This window comes from Perissodus microlepis, chromosome 18, assembly GCF_051167445.1.
Source record: "Perissodus microlepis isolate ML-2025 ecotype Zambia chromosome 18, ASM5116744v1, whole genome shotgun sequence".
Lineage (NCBI taxonomy): Eukaryota > Metazoa > Chordata > Actinopteri > Cichliformes > Cichlidae > Perissodus > Perissodus microlepis.
The window spans coordinates 16,920,418-16,941,104 of NC_140478.1; the positions used below are offsets into that span (position 1 = coordinate 16,920,418).

The 20,687-nt window shown below is 43.1% G+C and overlaps 1 protein-coding gene across 5 annotated transcripts in view; it reads left to right on the plus strand.

The window, feature by feature from the left end:
- pbx1a (pre-B-cell leukemia homeobox 1a) overlaps positions 1-20,687 on the plus strand; it is a 52,225-nt gene that overhangs the window by 28,700 nt on the left and 2,838 nt on the right. For 2 of the 5 annotated variants that reach the window (XM_084911639.1, XM_084911638.1), the window contains 6 exons: positions 12,443-12,687; positions 14,195-14,385; positions 14,556-14,691; positions 15,924-16,083; positions 16,989-17,101; positions 18,234-18,332. In XM_084911639.1, coding sequence (XP_084767765.1) covers positions 12,443-12,687; positions 14,195-14,385; positions 14,556-14,691; positions 15,924-16,083; positions 16,989-17,101; positions 18,234-18,332 — 944 coding nt within the window. The remainder of the gene's footprint in view (positions 1-12,442; positions 12,688-14,194; positions 14,386-14,555; positions 14,692-15,923; positions 16,084-16,988; positions 17,102-18,233; positions 18,333-20,687) is intronic. The other 3 variants (XM_084911640.1, XR_014797537.1, XM_084911641.1) reach the window with 3 other exon arrangements.

Sequence of the window (20,687 nt, forward strand, 5' to 3'; positions counted from 1 at the left end):
TGCAGTCTTTACTTTTGTTTTGATGACGAGCATGAGATAAGCGAATCTGTTCTGCTTTCAAAGGATCTATTAGTGTGCAAATATTGAGTGCAGCACAATGTGTTTCAATCAAGTATTATACTTCATGGTGATTAATTGGTTGATTAAATTAGTTGATCGCACATATTGTATTACAAAAACAATGATCAAACATTTACTCCAGTTTTTCAAATGTGAGTGTTTTTGTTTTTCGGCTTTGAATCACAAACAGAATGGCTTCATGCGACAAAATGCTCAGTTGCAGATTTCTGACATTTACAAACAAATTATTTTATTCGGCGATAAGATCGTAAGATCCTTGCCAGTGATGCAGACGCTGCAGTCTGATTTGGTCGATTCACCGGTCAACCTGCATTCCTACCCTCACCTATGGCCACGAGCTGGGGGTAGTGACCAGAAAACCAGAAGTTAGCTTCCTCCAGAGCGTGTCGGGCCTTAGAGATTGGACAAGGAGTTCATTCATCCAGGAGGAGCTCGGAGTAGAGTTGAAACTTGATACTACTCCAACAGCCTCACTTGTTGCTTTCTGACAGACAGAAAGCAACAAGTGAGGCTGGGGGAGATCACCTCTGGAACCCGGTCCCTCAGTATTGGTGCCCCTCAAGGATGTGTCCTCTCACCACTACTGTTCTCCCTCTACACTAACGACTGCACCTCCAAGAACTCGGCTGTCAAACTCCTAAAGTTTGCAGATGACACCACTGTCATTGGCCTCATTCAAGATGGTGATGAGTCTGCATACCGGCAGGAAGTTGAGCGGCTGGTACTCTGGTGCAGTCAGCACAATCTGGAGCTGAACACTCTTAAGACTGTAGAGATGACAGTGGACTTCAGGAGACATCCCTCAACTCTGCTCCCCCTCACCATATCAGACAGCCCTGTGTCAACTGTGAAGACCTTCAAGTTCCTGGGTACAACCATCTCCCAGGACCTGAAGTGGGAGACCAACATCAACTCCATCCTCAAAAAGACCCAGCAGAGGATGTACTTCCTGAGACAACTGGGGAAGTACAGTCTTCCACAGGAGCTGCTGATCCAGTTCTACACTGCGGTCATTGAGTCTGTCCTGTGCTCCTCCATCACAGTCTGGTATGGTGCAGCCACTAAACAGGACAGGAGCAGACTGCAGCGGACTGTACGGGCAGCAGAAAGGATCATCGGCACCCCCCTGCCCTCCATCCAGGATCTGTACCTCTCAAGAACCAGGAAACGGGCAGGGAAAATCATCACAGACCCCTCACACCCTGGACACAGACTTTTTGATCTGCTGCCCTCTGGCAGACGGTACAGAAGCCTGCAGACCAGGACCACCCGACACAGGAACAGTTTCTTTCCCCTCGCCATCTCCCTTCTTAACAGTTGACCTGTCACACTGCTCCCACTGCCAGACTGCAGCTGCACCTTATGTACACTTTGTAGTATTCATTCCACCTCATTCATTTCTGTATTTTATGTATATAAGTTTAGATTCGTTATTTATAGTTGGTTTACACAGCTTTGTGTATGTATGTGTAATGTGTATATATAGACACGTGTGTGTGTGTGTGTGTGTGTGTGTGTGTGTGTGTGTGTGTGTGTGTGTGTGTGTGTGTGTGTGTGTGTGTGTGTGTGTGTGACTTACATTGCTGTGCTTGAGAGCCACCATCTACCGGAACCAAATTCCCTGTATGTGTCTGCACATATACTTGGCCAATAAACACGATTCTGATTCTGATTCTGATTCTGATACTACATTGAAAGCAGCTAGTTGAAGTGTTCTGGGCATGTAATACTGGGAGGAGACCCCTGGGCAGATCCCAGACTCGCTGGAGGAATTACATCTCTCAGCTGGTTTGGGAGCACCTCGTTGGCCTATAGAGCTGGAGGAGGTGGCTGGATACACGGTGGTGTGGGTATCTGTGATTAGACTGCCCCTTATAAGCTTTTTGATGCGGCCCTCCACAACAGTCCCAGTTTCTCATAAGATCCCTTGGGAAAACGAATGGCCCACCTCAGAATTTTATAAAGAAGAGTCATTTTTATCTTTTAGATAAACATTTGTCCTCTCTTTTTATTAAAGAACAGACAGATTGTTACTTGTTTCACCTTTTCATGTTTATGTGCAAAACTTGAATAGATCAGATAAAACAAATTCAAATACAGTTAATTGTTAAAGTTGTTCATTTTTTTTGCTAATTACAGTTTTTCCTCAATTGCTTTGGTGCAATTCTCACATCAGAAAAATCATTGTCAGCACTCTTAATGCAGTTCTCTTTTTCACACATATCAAAACATGAGAAATCAGTCAAGCACTTCAACTCTGATGAATGAAAAAAAACAACATTTCACCACTGTTTTGAAACTTAGACATCAAATTCTTTTGAAAACATTTTTATTAAAAATCTTACTGACAGAGAGTAGAGCAAAGATGAAGGCCTAATGTACATTAAAAAGTGTCCAGAAACAAAAATAAAATGTGAAGGATTTATTTAAAACTTTGCAAAATTGCTGAAATCACCAAAAGCTAAATACTCGTGAAACTGTATGCATCAGAAAACAGGCAAAGAAAATAAATACAATCTGATCACAGCACCATCTATTGTGTAATCCAGTAAATTCATGCTACGTACATTAAGAAACCACTTGATTAGGTACACCTGTTCAGCTGCTCCTTGATGCAAATATGTAATCAGCCAATCACAGGTCAACAACTCAAAGCATTTAGGCATGCAGACATGGTCAAGACAGCCTGCTAAAGTTCAGAATGTGAAAGAAAAGTGACTGAACGTTGCATTATTGTTAGTGTCGGACAGATTGGTCTGAGTATCTCAGACACTGTTGATCGGATGGACCGGGATTTTCCCCACACAACTTGGGTTTACAGAGAACGGTCTAAAAATATCTGCGAGCGGCAGTTCTCTGGATGAAAATACCTTATATTTCACAATCAACCACTTGTTACCAACAAGGTGTGCAGAAGAGCATCTGTGAACACGCAGCACATCGAACGTGGCACAGATGGGCTGCACTTGGACCACACTTGGACGAGCAGCTGAAAAATCTGAAGCAACTGTGTGACGCTATGATGTAAGCATGGAGCAAATTCTCTGTTTCCAGCACCTTGTTGTGCTGAGCAGCACAGCAACAAAGCAAAAGGGAGTCCGACCGCGTACTAGCAAGGTGTACCTAATAAAGTGGCCAATGAGTGCATACGTATAGTACAAGCCCGTGTGTCATTGTCATGTCACAGGTGCCATGACACAAGACTAAGAGTATGCTCTGTGTTTATGTTTGCTTCTAACTGAAGGGCAGTTTTAGTGCTGTTACTGGCCCTGTGTTCCTGGCCTTGTTCTTTATTAGTTTATACAAGTTTGAAGTAATTTGGCTGAAAACACCAGTGCAGTCCAACACAGCATGCCCCTTGGAAAATTAATGGCCCACTTCGGGACTACATCATATAAATCAGAGTTGTGAGATTCAAGTGAGAAGTGTATCACTTCTAATGTGGCTGCGTTACTGATTTGAGAACTGCAAGAGTAGTGAGAATGTCTTTTCTGATGTGAGAATTGCACCAAAGTGATCGAGAAAAGCTGTAAAGTTAAACTCTGTTGTTATTAGCAGAGATACTTTGAAGCCCACACACTAACTAATTAAGCTTCTGTGATAGTTATTTGAATTCAATCAAATACTTTAAGTAACAAAAGTAATAAAAATGTGCTGATTAAACAGATGTTCACATTATTAATATGAACATAATTTTTGTTGCAGTCATTTAAACTAATTACTCTTTAACTGATATTCATTTAAGATATGCTTTCTTTGTAAATCTGCCATTTGCAAAATAATGACTGTCGTGAAAATGTTGTGGAGTAAAAAGTAAATTTGCCTCTGAAATGTAGTTCAGAAGCATGAAATAGCATTGCAGGTCCAAAATTCCTTCACGTTGTGCTTAATTGCAGCAGCTCGAGTGAAGAAAAGTAGTTGTTCTTGCGACTATAGCTTAAATCCCAGAAATTCATCCTCCAGGAAAGTGTGCTGATATTTTTAGCTTTGCTGTGACTTATCATGTGGCAACAAAAGTGTCTTTTATGGATTTGCTGGAGTGTGATCTAAACTTGTGGAAAGCTTCGGGGATTTTGCTGTATTGTACAAATGAGGGAAGCTGAACAGCTACCAGTGATTTAATCCATGAAATATACAAATGTTGTCTCTAAAACAGAACAAATTAACTACTGACCAGTCAAGAAGCACACAACACTAGCACTTATCTCATTTGGATCATCCTATATTATATATTTTGGCTCTGATGTCACTTTTCCTTGATGCACAGATAATGTATACGCTGTAGGTTATCTATATATAGAAAAGACAAAAGGATGTATTTGCAGAAGGCATATGGCTAACATCATTATCATGCCATTCAAAGCACTCAGTGACCACTTGTGCTTTATGGAGGGACGCGTTGTCATCATTGGAGATATTGCTCCCAGTGGGCATGAAATGTATCATGGGATAATCTAAGTAACCACTCAGAATCTTTTTTAATAGTATAGGATAGCGCAGACTGAGCCATGTGACTGTGAATAGGCTCTGTGCATCATGTTAGTAATAAAATGTCCCGGTGGCATCTCTGTGTTTCTGTTCTCTCTATATTTTCCCCTGTAAAAAAAGAAAGTGGGTGTAGTTTTTTTTCCCTTCTCCTTCTTCCACAGACTGTGAGCCAGGTTTGCTTTGCGGTGACGGTTGTGTAAAAATTCATGTTCACATGTTGTCGAGTGAAGCCGAGCACAGCGAAGCAGAACCACAAGCACTACTGTCTATGAGCGGCCATATGGTGGGTGTCCTTGCATGGTAGCTTAAGGGAGCCTTTCTCCCTGAGATGAAACAATTTTGTTCAGCAATGAACCTCGTCTCTCAGCCTTTCGTGTTCATCAGACCCTGCCCCATCATCCACCTCTGAGATCACACAGTGTATCACAGCTCCCGTCAAACTGCCTTGAGCAGGGATGGCAACCCTGGGCATCCCAGGTAGACCTAAACAATCTCAGTCACGTGGGTTCTGCCTCCCCCCGCTAGTCAAAACCCACCCCTACTTGTCTCGCCCTGCTCCGTGCCTCCAGATGTGGCTTAATTTACTGCGACTCTGCTAATTGCTGTAATTAAGGATTAATTACTGTTAATTACCGTCGCATAAACTCATCACCAGTCAAAGAGCGAGGCCTTATGAAATGTGCCATGCACAGGAACACACACCGCGGGGACTCGAGGAGGATTGTTTTAGTGGACCTCTTGTTTTGTGTCTCGTCCTGGTGCGTTGGGAGGGCTTGTAGGGCAGCAGTTAGGGCAGGACGCTAACTATCACGGACAACCTCCTCCTGGCTCCGAACACTTCACACATCACCTCCTCACCAACTGTTGCCCAGGACAGCGTCAGTGCGCTGGCATTTGATTAGGGGCTGAAAAAAAGGGGATTGTTTAGCTACTTAAACAGCAGGGAAAAAAAAAAAAGATTGACATTTGCCTAAAAAATGGGGCTTCATGGATCAAATATCTCATCAGTGCTGAAACTCATTTAACTTTGCCAGGAGTTTTGAGACATTGTTTGATGCGTTGGCCCCTTTTATGAGGCTAAAAATTTTCTGCCAGTACTGAAGCCCATGAAGGATTGACACCAATGTTTCACACGCCCAGCCACTCTCTTTAAAGTCCATGAATATCAGACTCAAAAAATGGGCGGACGATAAATTCAGCATGTATGGTTAAAATTCTGGCACCTGTATATTCGTCCCTCTTCTTCTCTTCTTCTTGTCTTATTGTGAAAAAAATCGTATAAAACATCTAAAAATAAATAGATTTTTAAAAAAAAGCCAAACCCTGCCTGACGTTTATCCAAAAATGAATACCACCAGTCGTTGTGTAGTTTGTGGTATCCTGTGGACTGTCCTCTCTCCACAGAGACATCTTTGTCTCTCTGCTTGCAGGCCGCCTGTGCAGCTCGCTGGTCCACAAGCTTGTGACTTCTCAGCTATTCAGTCGCTGTGGTTTCCTACGCAGCCTCGAGCAGTTGGAACTGCATGGGCTGAGCATGAGTTTGATTCAATCAAGGAGATATATATTTTTTAAGACACCTTAAGAGAGACAGACACCCAGGGGCTAATGTATTGCCTATTTTGAATAATGAATTATTTTAATGAAGGCTTTTAAATGGGAGTGCTCTGCGTTGGTGGCAGGGCGGTGCACTGAATGGTCTTCTCCTCTGGCGCTGGCTGCCTCATTATCAGGCCAGCCCCTCAGGCCTCAAACTGGCCTGCTTAAGCCTCAGATGATGACGATAATTACCGTTATTAGGAGTAGCTGCAGGGGGAACTTGTTCTGAAAAACACCAAGCTGAGTTCTTGCCTCGCTTGCCGCCACCGCCGCTGCTGCCGCCGAATGAGAAACTGCCGGTCGCTAGTGGAGAAAGCCGGAGAAGGGGAGAGACAGAGGGGAAGAAAAAAAAAAAGCAAGGGATGAGGGGAGCGGCCACCAAATCCGCCTAATGTGACGCCTGTCAGCTCGTCTCCCACCAGCTGTCACCTCCCAAATGCACTGGGGTTCATTTTTTTAATTGACACCTCGCTTTCCTATTCCATTTCTATTTTTCGCCTCTCATTCTCTCTCCATCACTCCTTGCCAGCACCATCCACATCTCCTCATCTCTGTCTGTCTCTCCACTATTTCTCTGGTGTTTTTCCTTGTCCTTTTGTGTCCCCATCCCCCCACCCAGTGACAGATACAACACTTCAGCTCTGCCCCTTTTCTGCACATGATACTCGAGATGGCTGATAAAACATAAAGCTGTTTTTAGCGGTACTTTATGACTATGCCCTTGTGTACTGAGGCTGTACAGCTTCCCATTATCTGGTGATGGAGAGAACATTTTGGGCCTGAGAAAGTTTCCCATGAGTTCATGGATAGCCACAAATCTCGCTTTGAGCTTGGAGTGGAAAACATTTTAGGACTACTTAAAGCGGCACCGGACAAGCACGCCCCTACTCACTGATAATAATAAATATGTACAATAATTAGCTGTATAACAAAAAAAAAATGGATAATTAATTTTCCCATGGGCCAACAGTAAGTAACTGGGACCAGTAAGCTGAACTCATTTCTGCTCAGTATTAATTTTTATCTCTTTATAAGCTCACTGGTGTCCCAGTTACTCTATATGGCCCCTTGGGAAATTTAATGGCCCACCCCTGCCTTACTTAATAAAGAAAAAACACGAATACGGATAAAAATTCAACTAAAAAGGAATTTAAAAGCTAAAATGAAATGAGCTGGAAACTAATTGGCAGTAAATGGAAAATTTTAAACCGAATAAAAAAAAAAACAAATACACTGACAAAATGCTAAACTTTCAGTTTCTTTCACTCTCCTTTTATTTTTTTGCTTTCCTCCAACAAACATGGGTGTTTTTCACTTGTCAGCCAGTTTCCATATTTGCTTCCATATTGGTTTCCATACTTGTTCCATGTCCATCATTATATCCTCTTCCTACTTTGGTTACGCAATCGAGCCTTAATTACTTCATGACAATAAGTCAGAAAAAAATAACCCCAACTCGTCTCTTGCCCCTGTAAACAGCTCAGTGTTAAAGAGTTTTCATGGCGCAGGCTGTGAGCTATGATTAGTAATTTCATAATGATTGTCCTTTCTTTATTAAAGCCCAGATTCAATTCAATAGAAATGACCACATATACAGTAAATTGGATTTAATGTAACATAATATTCATTCAGTGTTCTCGGTAATGATAATTGCATTGCTCAGTAGTTTACCTCAACTCTGTGGGGTCAGTTTGAAAAATGTCACAATACCGCGTTTTATGATGATTGCTTTCCCGCTACCAAGTGAAATGTGTTTGTAACTGTGAGTATTGAAAAGTGTCGAGCTTGAAAGCCGAGATCAGTGCCGTCGGACTCGTCTGTACAGATGAAACAGTGATTACCTGATCGGCGAGTTGACAGAAAATTCAATCACAGAGTATTGTGACGAATGCAGGGGTCAAAAACTGACCGGCATCGCCTGCTGCAGCTCCCTGTCGTGAGGATTCCAGTTTTTGCAGTCGATTTGGTAACCTAATATCTTTGAGCTTGGTGCTGTAATTCGCACAAAACAACAGGGCTTTGGAAATTACAGATCGATGCTGAAATACGTACTCTTTCGCGGCTAAAATTGTGAGCTCCTCACCTCGCTTTGAGAGGAATTACCCTTTGAACTGCCGCGATATTAATCAAATTTAAAATAGTTTCAGTGCATCAGAAATAAACCAAAAGCAAGCAGTTCAATGAAACAATGCACGCTGGAGAGGAGAATTATCTCTGGGCCACGTTTAAAGAGAGCTCCACATCACAGTGTGATTGCAGGTCTTAAGGAGCACTAGAAAGAGGCTGACACATGTCGCCGTCTCTGCTATTATGCAGTATTATTTTGAGCCGTTGAATTGTGGGTAATGTAGGTGCCATATTTTGACACTAAGGAAGAATGAATGGAATTTAAAATGTGTCCATTTAACTGTCCATTGTGAGTCAGACAGTGTTATAGGTGCGCGGCGCTAAATCGGCGCAGTAATCTTTAAACAGCTTTCCATTATCTCATTGACAGAACGTACGGAGCCGGAGAAAGTTTGCGCATAAATCACACATCCTGCAGAAACATGGCGAAAAAGGACTTTAAGGATGAAGAATCTAAATGTTTTCACGGCTGATATTTTGTCGAGATGTCTGATTGGCGAATTCGTAACGATTGTCCTTTTCTTTATTAAAGCCCAAATCGAATTCGGGAGGAATGATCACACAGCGCATACCGTAAATTGGACGTAATGTAAGGCAATATTCATTTAGTGCTCTCGCTGATGATAATAGCATTGTGTAGAAATGTAGTTCACCTCTACGTCGTGTCTGCATGAGATATGGCTCAGTGCTGCCTCTTATGAAGACTGCATTATTGGGCTTGTATCAGATGCAGATGAGGGCAGGATGGTGAACTCCTTGAAGGAGCGGGGAGGGGAGGATTTGTATTAGTGATACTTGTCATGTCTGCTGTAAATCACGCTGCTTTTTTCAGGTTCCTAGGTTGTTGTTGTTTTGTCTCAGAATGCTGTGTGGCAGGGATGAATGGTGGTGATGTTACATTATCATGTGGCTGTCGCTTTCACTCCTGCTGACTGGTCTGTGACAGGCCCACACACACACGCGCACACACACACACACACACACACACACACACGCACACACACGTTTGTGTCAGGAGCAGGCCTGATTTATTAACTGCTGAAACCCAAGATGACGTTTGCCCACACAATCAATACAGAGCACAGCCACTGCCTGGTCCTCTCTGGGGTCATGTGATGTGGACAAGAGCTAGGCAAGAGAGAGGACGCACACATACATACACACTACGGGGCTGTGGAGTGTATTGCATTACTGTATTGATGGGAAATGGATCCAGTCCAGTGTTCGCTGCTAGCTGCCAGTCAGAGGCAAGAGGGCTAAACTTTCATCGTGGCTGTCAGGGACATCACTGCTGCCTTGTTTGATTGTAAATCTTCCTAATTGTGACAGAATACTTTGACGTCATTAATTAAACATGTTTTCATTTAAAAAAGCTCGCAGGGCGCCAGGCTGGGTGCTCGGGGTAGTCCGGCAATGTGCGTAGCTGTGTATTTTTTTTTTTACTGTGTGCTTCCTCATTATTAAGAGTGCTTACATTTGTTCATCCAGTGTGTTTGCATGTGTGTTTGTGTGTGTGTGTGCATTCCTTGTACCTTGAGTCTCCCTGTATGAGTGGGTGGCTTAATCGTCATGTTTATTTACACTCCTGTTGTCTGCAAACAGCAGGCAGTGCGGCGATGGGCATGAGCCAGCTCTTAAGGAAGTAAAACGGCATAAATTAATTCTGTCAATAAGCAAAACAAAGGCTTATTCTTAGAAGTCCATTCATCATATAGGAAGTGGCTCGAGAATAGTTTGCGATGCACATTTATTTTTGCCCTTTTTTTTGGTGGTTGGTGGCCCAAATCTCGGGAAAGAATTGACACAAGAACGTGCAAACAAAGGGAAGGAGAGATGACGAGAAGAGGAGGAAGGATGGAGGGAGGGAGGGAGGGAGGGAGGGAAGGAGGAAGCGACAGAGAGGGGAATTGCGTCCTCTCATTGTTCAATTAAGTCTGTCGGTAATGATCAAGATGAGATGATGGCCATCTTCCTTTTATAGATACTAATCTGTGACTGTCCGTGGAATAAGAGAATCGCAGAGTGGGGCGGTCTCCGCTCCTTTGTCGCCACCAGAGAAAGTCAAAAGTGTGTTTTAAAGAGTTTTTTCTTTTCTTTTTTGCTGCCGTTGTTGTTGTTGTTGTTGTGCAACTGTTGGGAGCGGGTGACTTATTTTAATAGAGGGCACTTGCCTTTGTCAGGTGATTACGTTAATGTATAGTCCGCGGTCGCAGAGTTCACGACGAGCGCTATGACTGGCATTGAGGTCTAATCGATTTCATTGCTATTACTGAACAGAAATAAATAAAGCTGATGGCTGTGGTTGGGGTAATTATGCCACAGCACAGTGAATTGTTTGATTTTCCTTATTAATTGTATTTATTTAATCCATTTCATGCTTTTAGTTGTGCACTCGGGGACTTGGAGGGAATGAATAAATCACTCTTAGGCTCATTAGATTCCCCCTCTGGTAGGGATGTGCCACTATTTTGTCAGAATCAAATTGGCGAGTGTTATAATTTCCCGCTGGTGTGATTCACATGAAAAATATCCACATATTCATCTACCAGCACATGTGCACATGCGCCCACACACACACTCGCGCACATGCACCCACTCCCCCCCATCTGAACTCCTGACCTTTTCCAGCCGTCTGATAGCCATTGACATTTGCCTCCTGAGCTGCGCTTGCTCACGTGTTGGAGCTGATGGGAATGGATGATGTTATTGCTGGAGGAGAAAAAGGGAGGGAAGGGGAAAAAAAGGTGGAGGGGGTGGATGTGGTGGTCGGGGTGGTGGCGGGGGGCAGTTGAAAAGAGGTAGACAAGCTCCCCACGCGGCTCCTGGAATCCATCTGGACCCCCTGCTCCCCGGAAAGGTCACAGGGCGTCTCAGCCTTACATCCTCATTACAAAGGAGCCGTCGCTGTGACCTGAGACTGTTTAGCTACAATATGGCTTTCTCTGTCACACAGCCTGTCACATCCCCTCACTGCCTACAGCCATCACGGAAGAGACGTACAGTATGTAATGTACGACCGTCCTCTTTAAGCATTTTGATAGATGTGTGGATTAAAGTGTGCATGACAAATGTCGAGGCAGCTTTGTCTTTGTCCTTGAAGACAGGGGATGGAACGGAGGGGCTGCACCTGGTCGGCTGTTTTCAGCTGCTCGCTGAAAAGCAGGACGCTCCGCTTCTTTACCGAGGGAGCCTTCTGGTGGCAGAAAGAGGCAGGGCAGTAAAAAAAACCTCGTTCTCTGTTTGAAAGTGAGGGTGAACCACTTGTGCACAGTTAAAATAGTGTTAGAAGAGCCACCGGCGGAGAGTTTTCGTGCGAGCTGAGCCTGCACTTGTGCGTGTTGTGGTGTGGTATGTCATTTGTGCTTGTCCACCTCAGCAGGCCTGTCTTTGCTGTGTTTACACTTCACTCTCCACACCATGGGAGATGAGTGTCAGCCGAGAGCTGAGCGCCTGTAGGTATGAGAAGCTTCAGTTTAGCTTCAGACGCTGTCCTATCTAAACAGTGGCTGTGGCACCAGCGTCCGAGGCGTGCTGTTATTAGGCCGTGTACAGAGGGGAGAGATATGGATACAGTTTGAAGCAAATGTTAGATTTAGTCCTACTGAAAGAATATTTTCTTTGTTAAGTGATGCATTTTGAACTCTTAGTTATGATTAATGTTACTATATTTCTTTAATGTACTCATCATTTTTCATTTCTGTGTGTAAATATGGCACTGGGACTATTTTATTTAACTCAAACTCTGGCAGGACTCATAATTGTTTTGTTTTTCTGTTTAGACATTAACAGGATAATAAAGCCCTCAGCTAGAAACTGAACCTCAGCTAGAGACATGAAACATTAACTCTGGTAGGAGTCTGTGTCGTTTTTCTTTTTTTGCATGAAATGATAGTCAAAAATAATGAAATGATAGTTTTATGCTCTCGCTCAGCTGCCAGCCTGTGTAAGGCTGCAGGTTTTTATGGCGTGGACTTGAACTCTTTTAATGACGCCTGTATTTCAGGGTGTCTACTCAGTAAAATGGAAGAATACTTAAGACTCCTTTCTCAGGCGCTGTAAAATTTTTATACCCACAGTCATTTTGAACACCCATGCAGATTGGCCCGTATTACATCATTGCTCTCGTGACCTCTTCTTCTGTCCTCCACAGTGCTCAGTATTCGAGGTGCCCAGGAGGAGGAGCCTCCAGACCCGCAGCTGATGAGACTGGACAACATGCTGCTGGCGGAGGGCGTGGCCGGACCGGAGAAAGGCGGCGGGTCGGCGGCTGCGGCCGCCGCAGCGGCAGCCACCGGCGGCATCGGCGCCGACAACTCAGCAGAACACTCTGACTATCGGGCCAAGCTGTCTCAGATCCGGCAAATTTACCACACGGAGCTGGAGAAGTACGAGCAGGTGGGGGAAAAGGAAGCTCATTCTTTATTACACGTTGCTTCAAAACACATTCAACACTTCCTCAGCTATCATAGATTACGGATTTAGCTCAGGTCCTCTGTGTGCACAAGTTATTTATGTTGCTGTTTTAGTATAATGCGAGTGCATACATAAGCTGTATGTAAGTGAGGCTTTTTTTCCTGAAAACTGAGCCCTTTGCTCAACAAAAGACACATAAATTTAACCCCCCTTTAAAAAGATGATCTCCCGTATTGATGTGCCCATGAGACAGTCAATGGTACGAAACTCCCTTTTTTCTTGGATTTTGTCAGCAAAAATGTCATTTTTCTATTCTTTGGTGTTAAGTGTTTGAAAAAAGGCAAAATGTTGCACTTTCATGTTGATGGATAGAGAATCTGGAAAAAAAAGTGCATTTTGTGAGAATTGGCATAAATTTCAGCAGTTCCAAAAATCAATGTGGACGGAAGATCTTGCCATTCTGTCAATATGATCTCACTGTTTTTGTAATGTTGAGGATCTGGCTTTTCGTTTTAGCTATCTAACGTCCCGTCCAGACCAGATCTTCTTGCCCTTTGCATGCTGGGAGAGGCTCCACGCTGCCAGCCTAAATAGGAATAAGTTGGTAAAGGACAGACGAGATATTTTCCTGAGGATGTTTAAGTAATTTTGTCAGTCTAAGAGTATAATGTTCTTGAAATCAGCACTCGTGGGACAGGCAAGCCGAGCCTTTCAGAGATGCTATCTTCAGCAGGCAAGCAGCCATTATATCAGTCACACACCAGCTCTTTTCCAAAGACTGTAACATCTTGTCATTCCCGTGGAAGTCAAAGCGTTCTGGGTTTGTAATCTTCTCCGAGGAAGGCTAGTCATCGCTAACTGTCAAAGCCAATATACACCTGAGCATTTTTGTGTCACCACGCTATGTACACCTCACGTGGTATGAGTGAGTAGTGTCTAGCGTGTGTGTGCAAGCAGAACGGCTGCTCAGTGCATCACTTTGACTGACGTAACCCTGGTGTTGACAAGCAACAGACACCTTGACTCTGAATGCAGTCATATCCAGTGACTGATTCAGACAGAGAGAGAACGAGGTAGACGGAAAGATGGAGTGAAAAGAGAGGGAGACAGTTTAAACCTCTTGAACATGAACGGGACTGAAAGCCTGCTGTCATTTTAGATTTCTCTTCACTTGTCACATTCTCTCTGCTATTGAAGAGAAGTCTTTTTAATATTCAGAGCACTGCAAGTGCTCGCTGCCTCCGCTGTATGACTCCGCTGCCACATTTGTTTGGCTTGAAACATCGCTGCGTGTCTGCCGCTTTAATTCAGACTATTCTTATTACCTCTAACACTACTGCTGTTACACTGTCAGCACTGCTCGTGCCAAGGCTTACCAGTGAAGGTGCAGGCTCACCAGAATCCAATTTCATCCTTTTGTTCTGTCTGAAGCTGTCGAGCCTCTGCGATAGTTATTCTTTTTATGAATCCTGCCTGTCTGTGCATCCAGGCGTGCAATGAGTTCACCACCCATGTGATGAACCTGCTGAGGGAGCAGTCTCGAACACGACCCATCTCGCCCAAAGAGATCGAGCGCATGGTCAGCATCATCCACCGCAAGTTCAGCTCCATTCAGATGCAGCTGAAGCAGAGCACCTGTGAAGCTGTTATGATCCTGCGCTCACGCTTTCTTGATGCCAGGTGTGTGTCTGTGCGCCCCCAACTAAATCTTATTCATATGTACTTATATTTCTATTTGATTGTAAGCTGCTTTTTTTGTTATCACTCCATTTGATTTTGTTATTACAGTTATTGATTATTGATGGTGCAAGGGAGGAGTCATTTTTCTCTTCTGTGTTTTTTCTGATCAGACGAAAAAGGAGGAACTTCAACAAACAGGCGACAGAGATCCTAAACGAGTATTTTTACTCCCATCTCAGTAACCCCTATCCCAGCGAGGAGGCCAAAGAAGAACTGGCCAAAAAATGTGGCATCACAGTGTCACAGGTAAGATCCTAGGCAAATTGAGAAAATTAGGCTCTGTGGTAAGTGTGTTGCTCAAAAACAATTCAATTATTCTAAATCAGCAGGGCTCCGTGCTTCAGCGGTCAGGAGCCCTGTCAGCCTGGGGTTACCATTAGAAACACTCACATTAAAAACAGTTGGTTTTCTTACCAAGTTGTCAGTAGTTTCCAAAGCTACCAATACCTTTCCAGGAGCATTTGATAGTCAGTTGATGCAAAAATGATTCACAGTTTTTTCATGGAAAGACTGGATAGTAACAAAGATTTTAACTATAAAAGCTTCTTTTTTGCATGCATTTTCTTTTTGTACTGTAACATTTTTGCTTTATCATGGATCCTCGTTTTTCTTTTTGGGTTGTTTCATTGTTTTTTGTTTTGTTTTTTTACTCAGTTGGTACGCTGGCTATAATTTTCCATCACTTCTTAAATAAATACCAGTAATAAAGACGACCACCCAAAAATCTAATTTGAATAGGGCTAAAAAACTCACAGGGAATAGCAACCAAATTCAAACATGTAGAGCGTGGCAAGAGCTGAATATGGAAAGTTGATCATTTACCTGCTTGAAGTGCAGAGCCACTTCTGCCTTGGGCTGTTTTGTTGGAGAGCCAGTCAGCCAGCCAGTGTAACTATGCAGTATAAATTGGTATCATTTCTATGACAGTAAATGTCAGAGAATCTGCATATAAGAGTCATTAGTGAATTTCTTGTGATTGCTTCAACTTTGGACTCAGCAGCTTTGCAGTGTCATGCATCTGCCAATTTTTTTGTTGGTTTTTTTGCACCAATACAAGATTATTTTTCTGTAGAAATACTTGAAATGGGTTCTAGGTTAGGTGGTAACACTCATTTGCAGTTCAGCTGCAGGAGAAAGTTAAATCTGGTCCATGAAGTCCTCATCAAAACAAGAAGAGTGCTACTGGAATACTGCTGTTATATTTCTGTAGTGCTGAGAAGGCCTCAGTTTTCCCCCAGATAAGGTGGAGGAGGTGGCTGGGGAGAGGGAGGTCTGGATGTCTGTATAAGCAGAAGAAAGGGCTTTCCATATTGCTCTGTTCCATGAGAATTAAAGTATTCGCAAGCAACATGAAATGTCGTGCAAAGAAGAGAGGAGGTTATTGTGCTAACTGGTGTACATGGCATGACTCAGACTTTCTAGGTGTGCAGAGTATCATCTTATATTTGCTTTTATTTATCTTGCTGCCGTCTCGACAGGTATCAAACTGGTTCGGGAACAAGAGGATCCGATACAAGAAAAACATCAGTAAGTTCCAAGAAGAGGCCAACATGTATGCAGCGAGGACTGCAGTCAATGCAACCAGCGTGTCCGCTCACGGCAGCCAGGCCAACTCCCCATCTACTCCCAATTCAGCAGGTGAGCTTCGGGCTCTGATTAAAGGCCGCTGGGCTATAGTGAAACAAGTTCCATCAATAGAGGCATTATCAATATTTGTTGTTCACCAGAGCAGATAGAAGCGTAAGATGGAGCGTATTGACGTTCTCATACCAAAGCCACAACTCAAGAATTCAGTCTTTCAGTCTTCTTATAGACTAACAGAACGCTCTCCTTAATTAACCCAGTAATACACTTTGGCTTTCTTGCTGTTCTTCTTCCATTTTTCTTCCTTTCTTCTCTGCCGTCGTTATCTTCCTCCCTCACTCATTCGCTCTCTCTTTCTCTCTCACTCTCTCTCTCTGTTATTGACCTCTTGGTCTTGTGGACGTTAATTTTTCCTGCCTCTTGTCCGGTTGACCTCATGTATGCCATTAAGCTGCTCAGAGGGCAAGCGGAGTCTTTTGTCATATAGAGACTTTGCGACTGTATTGGATTAGGACCGGGTGTTGAAATCAAGTTACGCGATGGTCTCTTTACATCTGGGGAGCTGGGGTCCATTAAAGGACGAATACGATTCTTTGGGTCTTCCTGCAGATCAATTATTACTTCCTTAATGAAACACTAGCAGCACGGACATGTAACAGTAATATGATCCATGAGGCTCGTTTTAATTGGATCTTAAACAGTTTTACGACGAGAACCTGTCGGATTGTTCTTGCTGGTTGATTCAGTGCATCTATTGTGTGCAACTTTGTAGAAAGTCTTTTTCATAATGCCTGCCACGCTCTCAAACTAACCCATTCAATGCCTTTGTGCTTATGCATGATTTCATTTTAACTCCTTTTTCTGTCCCCCTCTTCTTCCCTGTTGCTATCCCCTTTCTTCTGATCCTTCTCCTCCTGTCTGCGCGTCTTTCTTTTTCTTCTGCCTCTGTGTATTCTCAGGTTCTGCTGGCTCTTTTAACATGTCAAACTCCGGAGACTTGTTCATGAGTGTGCAGTCCCTCAATGGGGACTCGTACCAAGGGGGGCAGGTTGGGGCCAACATACAATCCCAGGTAGGCGCCTCTCCAAGTTTAGCATCCCATGTGGCCGTAAACTGGCAAATTCCTGAGCTCGTTTGTGATGTGGTTTAACCGCTGACCAGTCTGGGAGTTTAGATGCCCACAATAACTTGACCTACATTGTGAAACGGAGGTTATACTTAGCCTGAAGCACTACATTAATGTAGAAACCATTGTCAAGCCACAGTTGAGTAGACGACTGCGGACAGTTTTGGAAACGGTGCAACACTCATCAGCACCTCTGACAAGAGTTCACATAGCCACTGGTGCACTTTGTAGCTCCCTGACCTTGCCCCAGTGGACAGTCATGACCAACGCAGTGTTACAACTCTCACCACGGATTAAGGAATCACCACCCGTAGTGAAGGTCTCATTTGGTTTCAGTGCTTTCGGCATCACTTCCTTCTTCCTCCATTCCTCCTCTTCTGTTCTGATCAGCACGCCAATCGCTTTAGGTCATTCATGAATATGCAAAAGGGACGGCCCTTATCGTAGATAAAAAGGTCTTCGGGGTTTGCCCTTAATTATTGAACCCGAAAGGGTTTATTTTTCTGATCACGAATGAATGACCTCGATCTCAAAGATTTGCAAGTATAAAAAAGGCACAAAGTACAAATTCATATATGTTTGTCTAGTTGGTAGAGCAGTCAGATTTCTTGTGAAATCCATATGGAAAGTGTGTTTCTGGGGAAAACAAATATAAAGAAATCCGAATTGGACTGGGGAATCTGGAAAAAGCATGACAAAATGTTAATAGTAGAACAAATCCTGCATCACACCATGGTTTTATTGGCAGCAGGTGATACTGTGGCACTTCATCAGAGTGTTTGCTCGACTTTAAATAGTTTAAAGAAAAGACACAAGTCTGGACATAAGAATATACAACAAGAACAACAAATACATTGATAATTAGCTATCCTATATTTACTCCTGTGTTTTTGTCCTTTTGTGGCGTCTGTTATCGAGCTTGTAATAGAGGCCAAATCATTCTGATTCGCTGTTTGTAACCTTTTCCTGTTTATGATACCCTTTTACTATCAGACTGACCTTTCCTTGTGCATTACTGTCTTTGTTATCCAGAGCTTTTGTCTTACTGGTCCTTTTGTCTGTGTCCCCGCTGTTCCAGGTGGATACCCTTCGCCATGTTATCAGCCAGACCGGAGGATACAGTGACAGCCTCGCAGCCAGCCAGATGTACAGTCCACAGGGCATCAACGTAAGACCTGTAAACAATCTCATTCTGTCCTTCTCAGTGCTTCTTTGCTCTTTTACTTTGCAGTGATTCCCCAGCTGCACAATGTTGGTGATATCGCCTAAATCTGTATACACACTAAAATGCCACTTAGCAGACTTTGCCGGGGTTGGGCTGTTGTCCAGCCATTTGCCCCCAACCCCCCTCTGTCTTCTGCCCCAGTTGTGCCCTATGGTGGCAGGCAACGAGGCAGCTACCAGGCTGAGTAGCTGGACATGCTCCTAGCCTGTCGGAGGATATTAGCGTTAGCGAGGCACCTGCAGTCGACAGAAACAAGGACACAGGTGTCATCGTCGCACCAGACGCTGCTCTGTCATTGCCACTGTAGGACGACTCATATTTATTTCCCCCTCCAAGACTGGCTTGGAAAAAAAAGAAGTTCAGAGTTGCTGCTAATTCTTAAAATAACTCGTTAAGCAGCCTGTCAAAGCCTCAGCCAGTTGTCTCGGTCTCCTTGCTGGGCCGGGCGGGGCGGGACAGGCAGCACTCGAGGCAGTGTGTTAGCATGTAGATCCACAGCGACAGGCCGAGCGGGGCTGAACAGAATCAATACGACAGTCACAGGGACAGAAAGAGCGAGGCTTTGGGCTAACAGTCCAAGCACATTGGCCAGATCATTCATCCACAGGAACAGCAGCACTGACAGCCAAGCCTGCAACACCCCTCGTGCTAAAATAAGAACGAGAACGCGTCCAGCGCGCTGCAGCATGCAACAGGCTCGTTTTACATCTGTAATTTAGACTAATAACAACACACCAAATTATGAATCTCTGACCTCAGTAGCGCAGCTAATTTGGCTTCTTTCTTTTTCTTATTAATTTTGCTTTTTGTTCATAAAAAAACGCTTTTTATATGTGGAGGTAGTAGAGGATTATAAAAAACTTTGTTCTGCTCTAAATGCTTTTTTCTTTTATCTTCATTAGTCTTTGAGGATTTTTTTAAACATCAAATATCAAATGATTTAGTAATTCAGAGAAACGTAGCGTATCATGACTGCAGTGTAATTGTCATACATAAATGAGTGGTTAAACTGCAGCTACCATAAATGGCTTCATTAATAAATTGGAACTGGACGCTCAACAACGCATTCGGTTTTTAAGTGCTTTTATTGTCAAGGCAAGCCCCCCCCCCCCAAAAACTCAAATGAGCCACCCTGCAAAATTCAAATTGCAGTAATCGATATATTAAAAATAATTAAAACTAATTGTGACTGTTTGTTGTGAAATAGATCGCAGATCCAGCCTGAGTAGAAACACTTACTTTGAAAGCTTTAGAAAAGAATAGAAATAACTATTTCGGACATTCTTAACAATATGAGGCTCTTTTACAGTTTTACTAACAAAAATTGCAGTGTTTTACTGAAGCTTATGAATGAAGTTGTGCATCTATTTAGCCCAAATGATATATTTTTTTTATTCTTTCTAAGATTTACTGACTGAACTCTCGTGGTTCACCTCTCCTTCTTTATCCTTGAACAGCAATTACAGCCCCTCAAATTGCTGGTGGGTGTCGACTTTCTCTGAGACTGGAAATGCATTTTTTTCCCCTCCTCATTCTTTCTTTTTTCCCTCTTCTTGCTTCTGAATAAGATGACAGACGGTCTTTACACAAAATAACAGGGTTTGGAAATAAGAGGCTGCCAAAGCACATTCCCAGCACTCACTAATAGCGTTGAAATTGCAATTAATGGTCTTTAGCCAACCTTTTATGATGATTTGAGAAGGCTTCCATTTTAAAGAGCTTTTTTTTTTTATTGTGATAATTTATTCTTTTATCATCCATCTCAGGGGTATATTCTGAGATATATGAAAGGTCTGCGTATTCGCTGTTTTATCTTTGCTGTTTATCTCACATTATGTTGGCCATGTGGAGGTCCAAGTGAAAGAAGTGGCATGATAATTTATTTCTTTTTCTGAAAGCATCGTTTGACAGTTTTTAGTGCTTTCATTTAGAGGTTTTAGGACCGACATCACGGCTTTTGAGGAAGTCTTTTATATTTGCTTTTACGTTTAGGGTTTACCTGGTGTTCTTCATATATATTTAACAACAAAACCTGCTAAGCGAAATGTTCTGCTGTAAATGAAAAAAATGGTTTTGAATATTTTTCGAAGGCGTTACCTACAGCGTACTCCTTTTTATTGGCAGGTGTAGTTCCACATTTATTATCTTCAATCAATACACTAAAGATGTAAATATTAAGTAGGGTGGTTTATATTACATAGATGTCATATAGAAGGCAAAGAGTGCTTTTGTTGGGCTCAATATTTGGCTCTATTTGAACATATCTGGGGGGACGGGTGAGTCTGTACAGCACACTGTAAAAAGGTT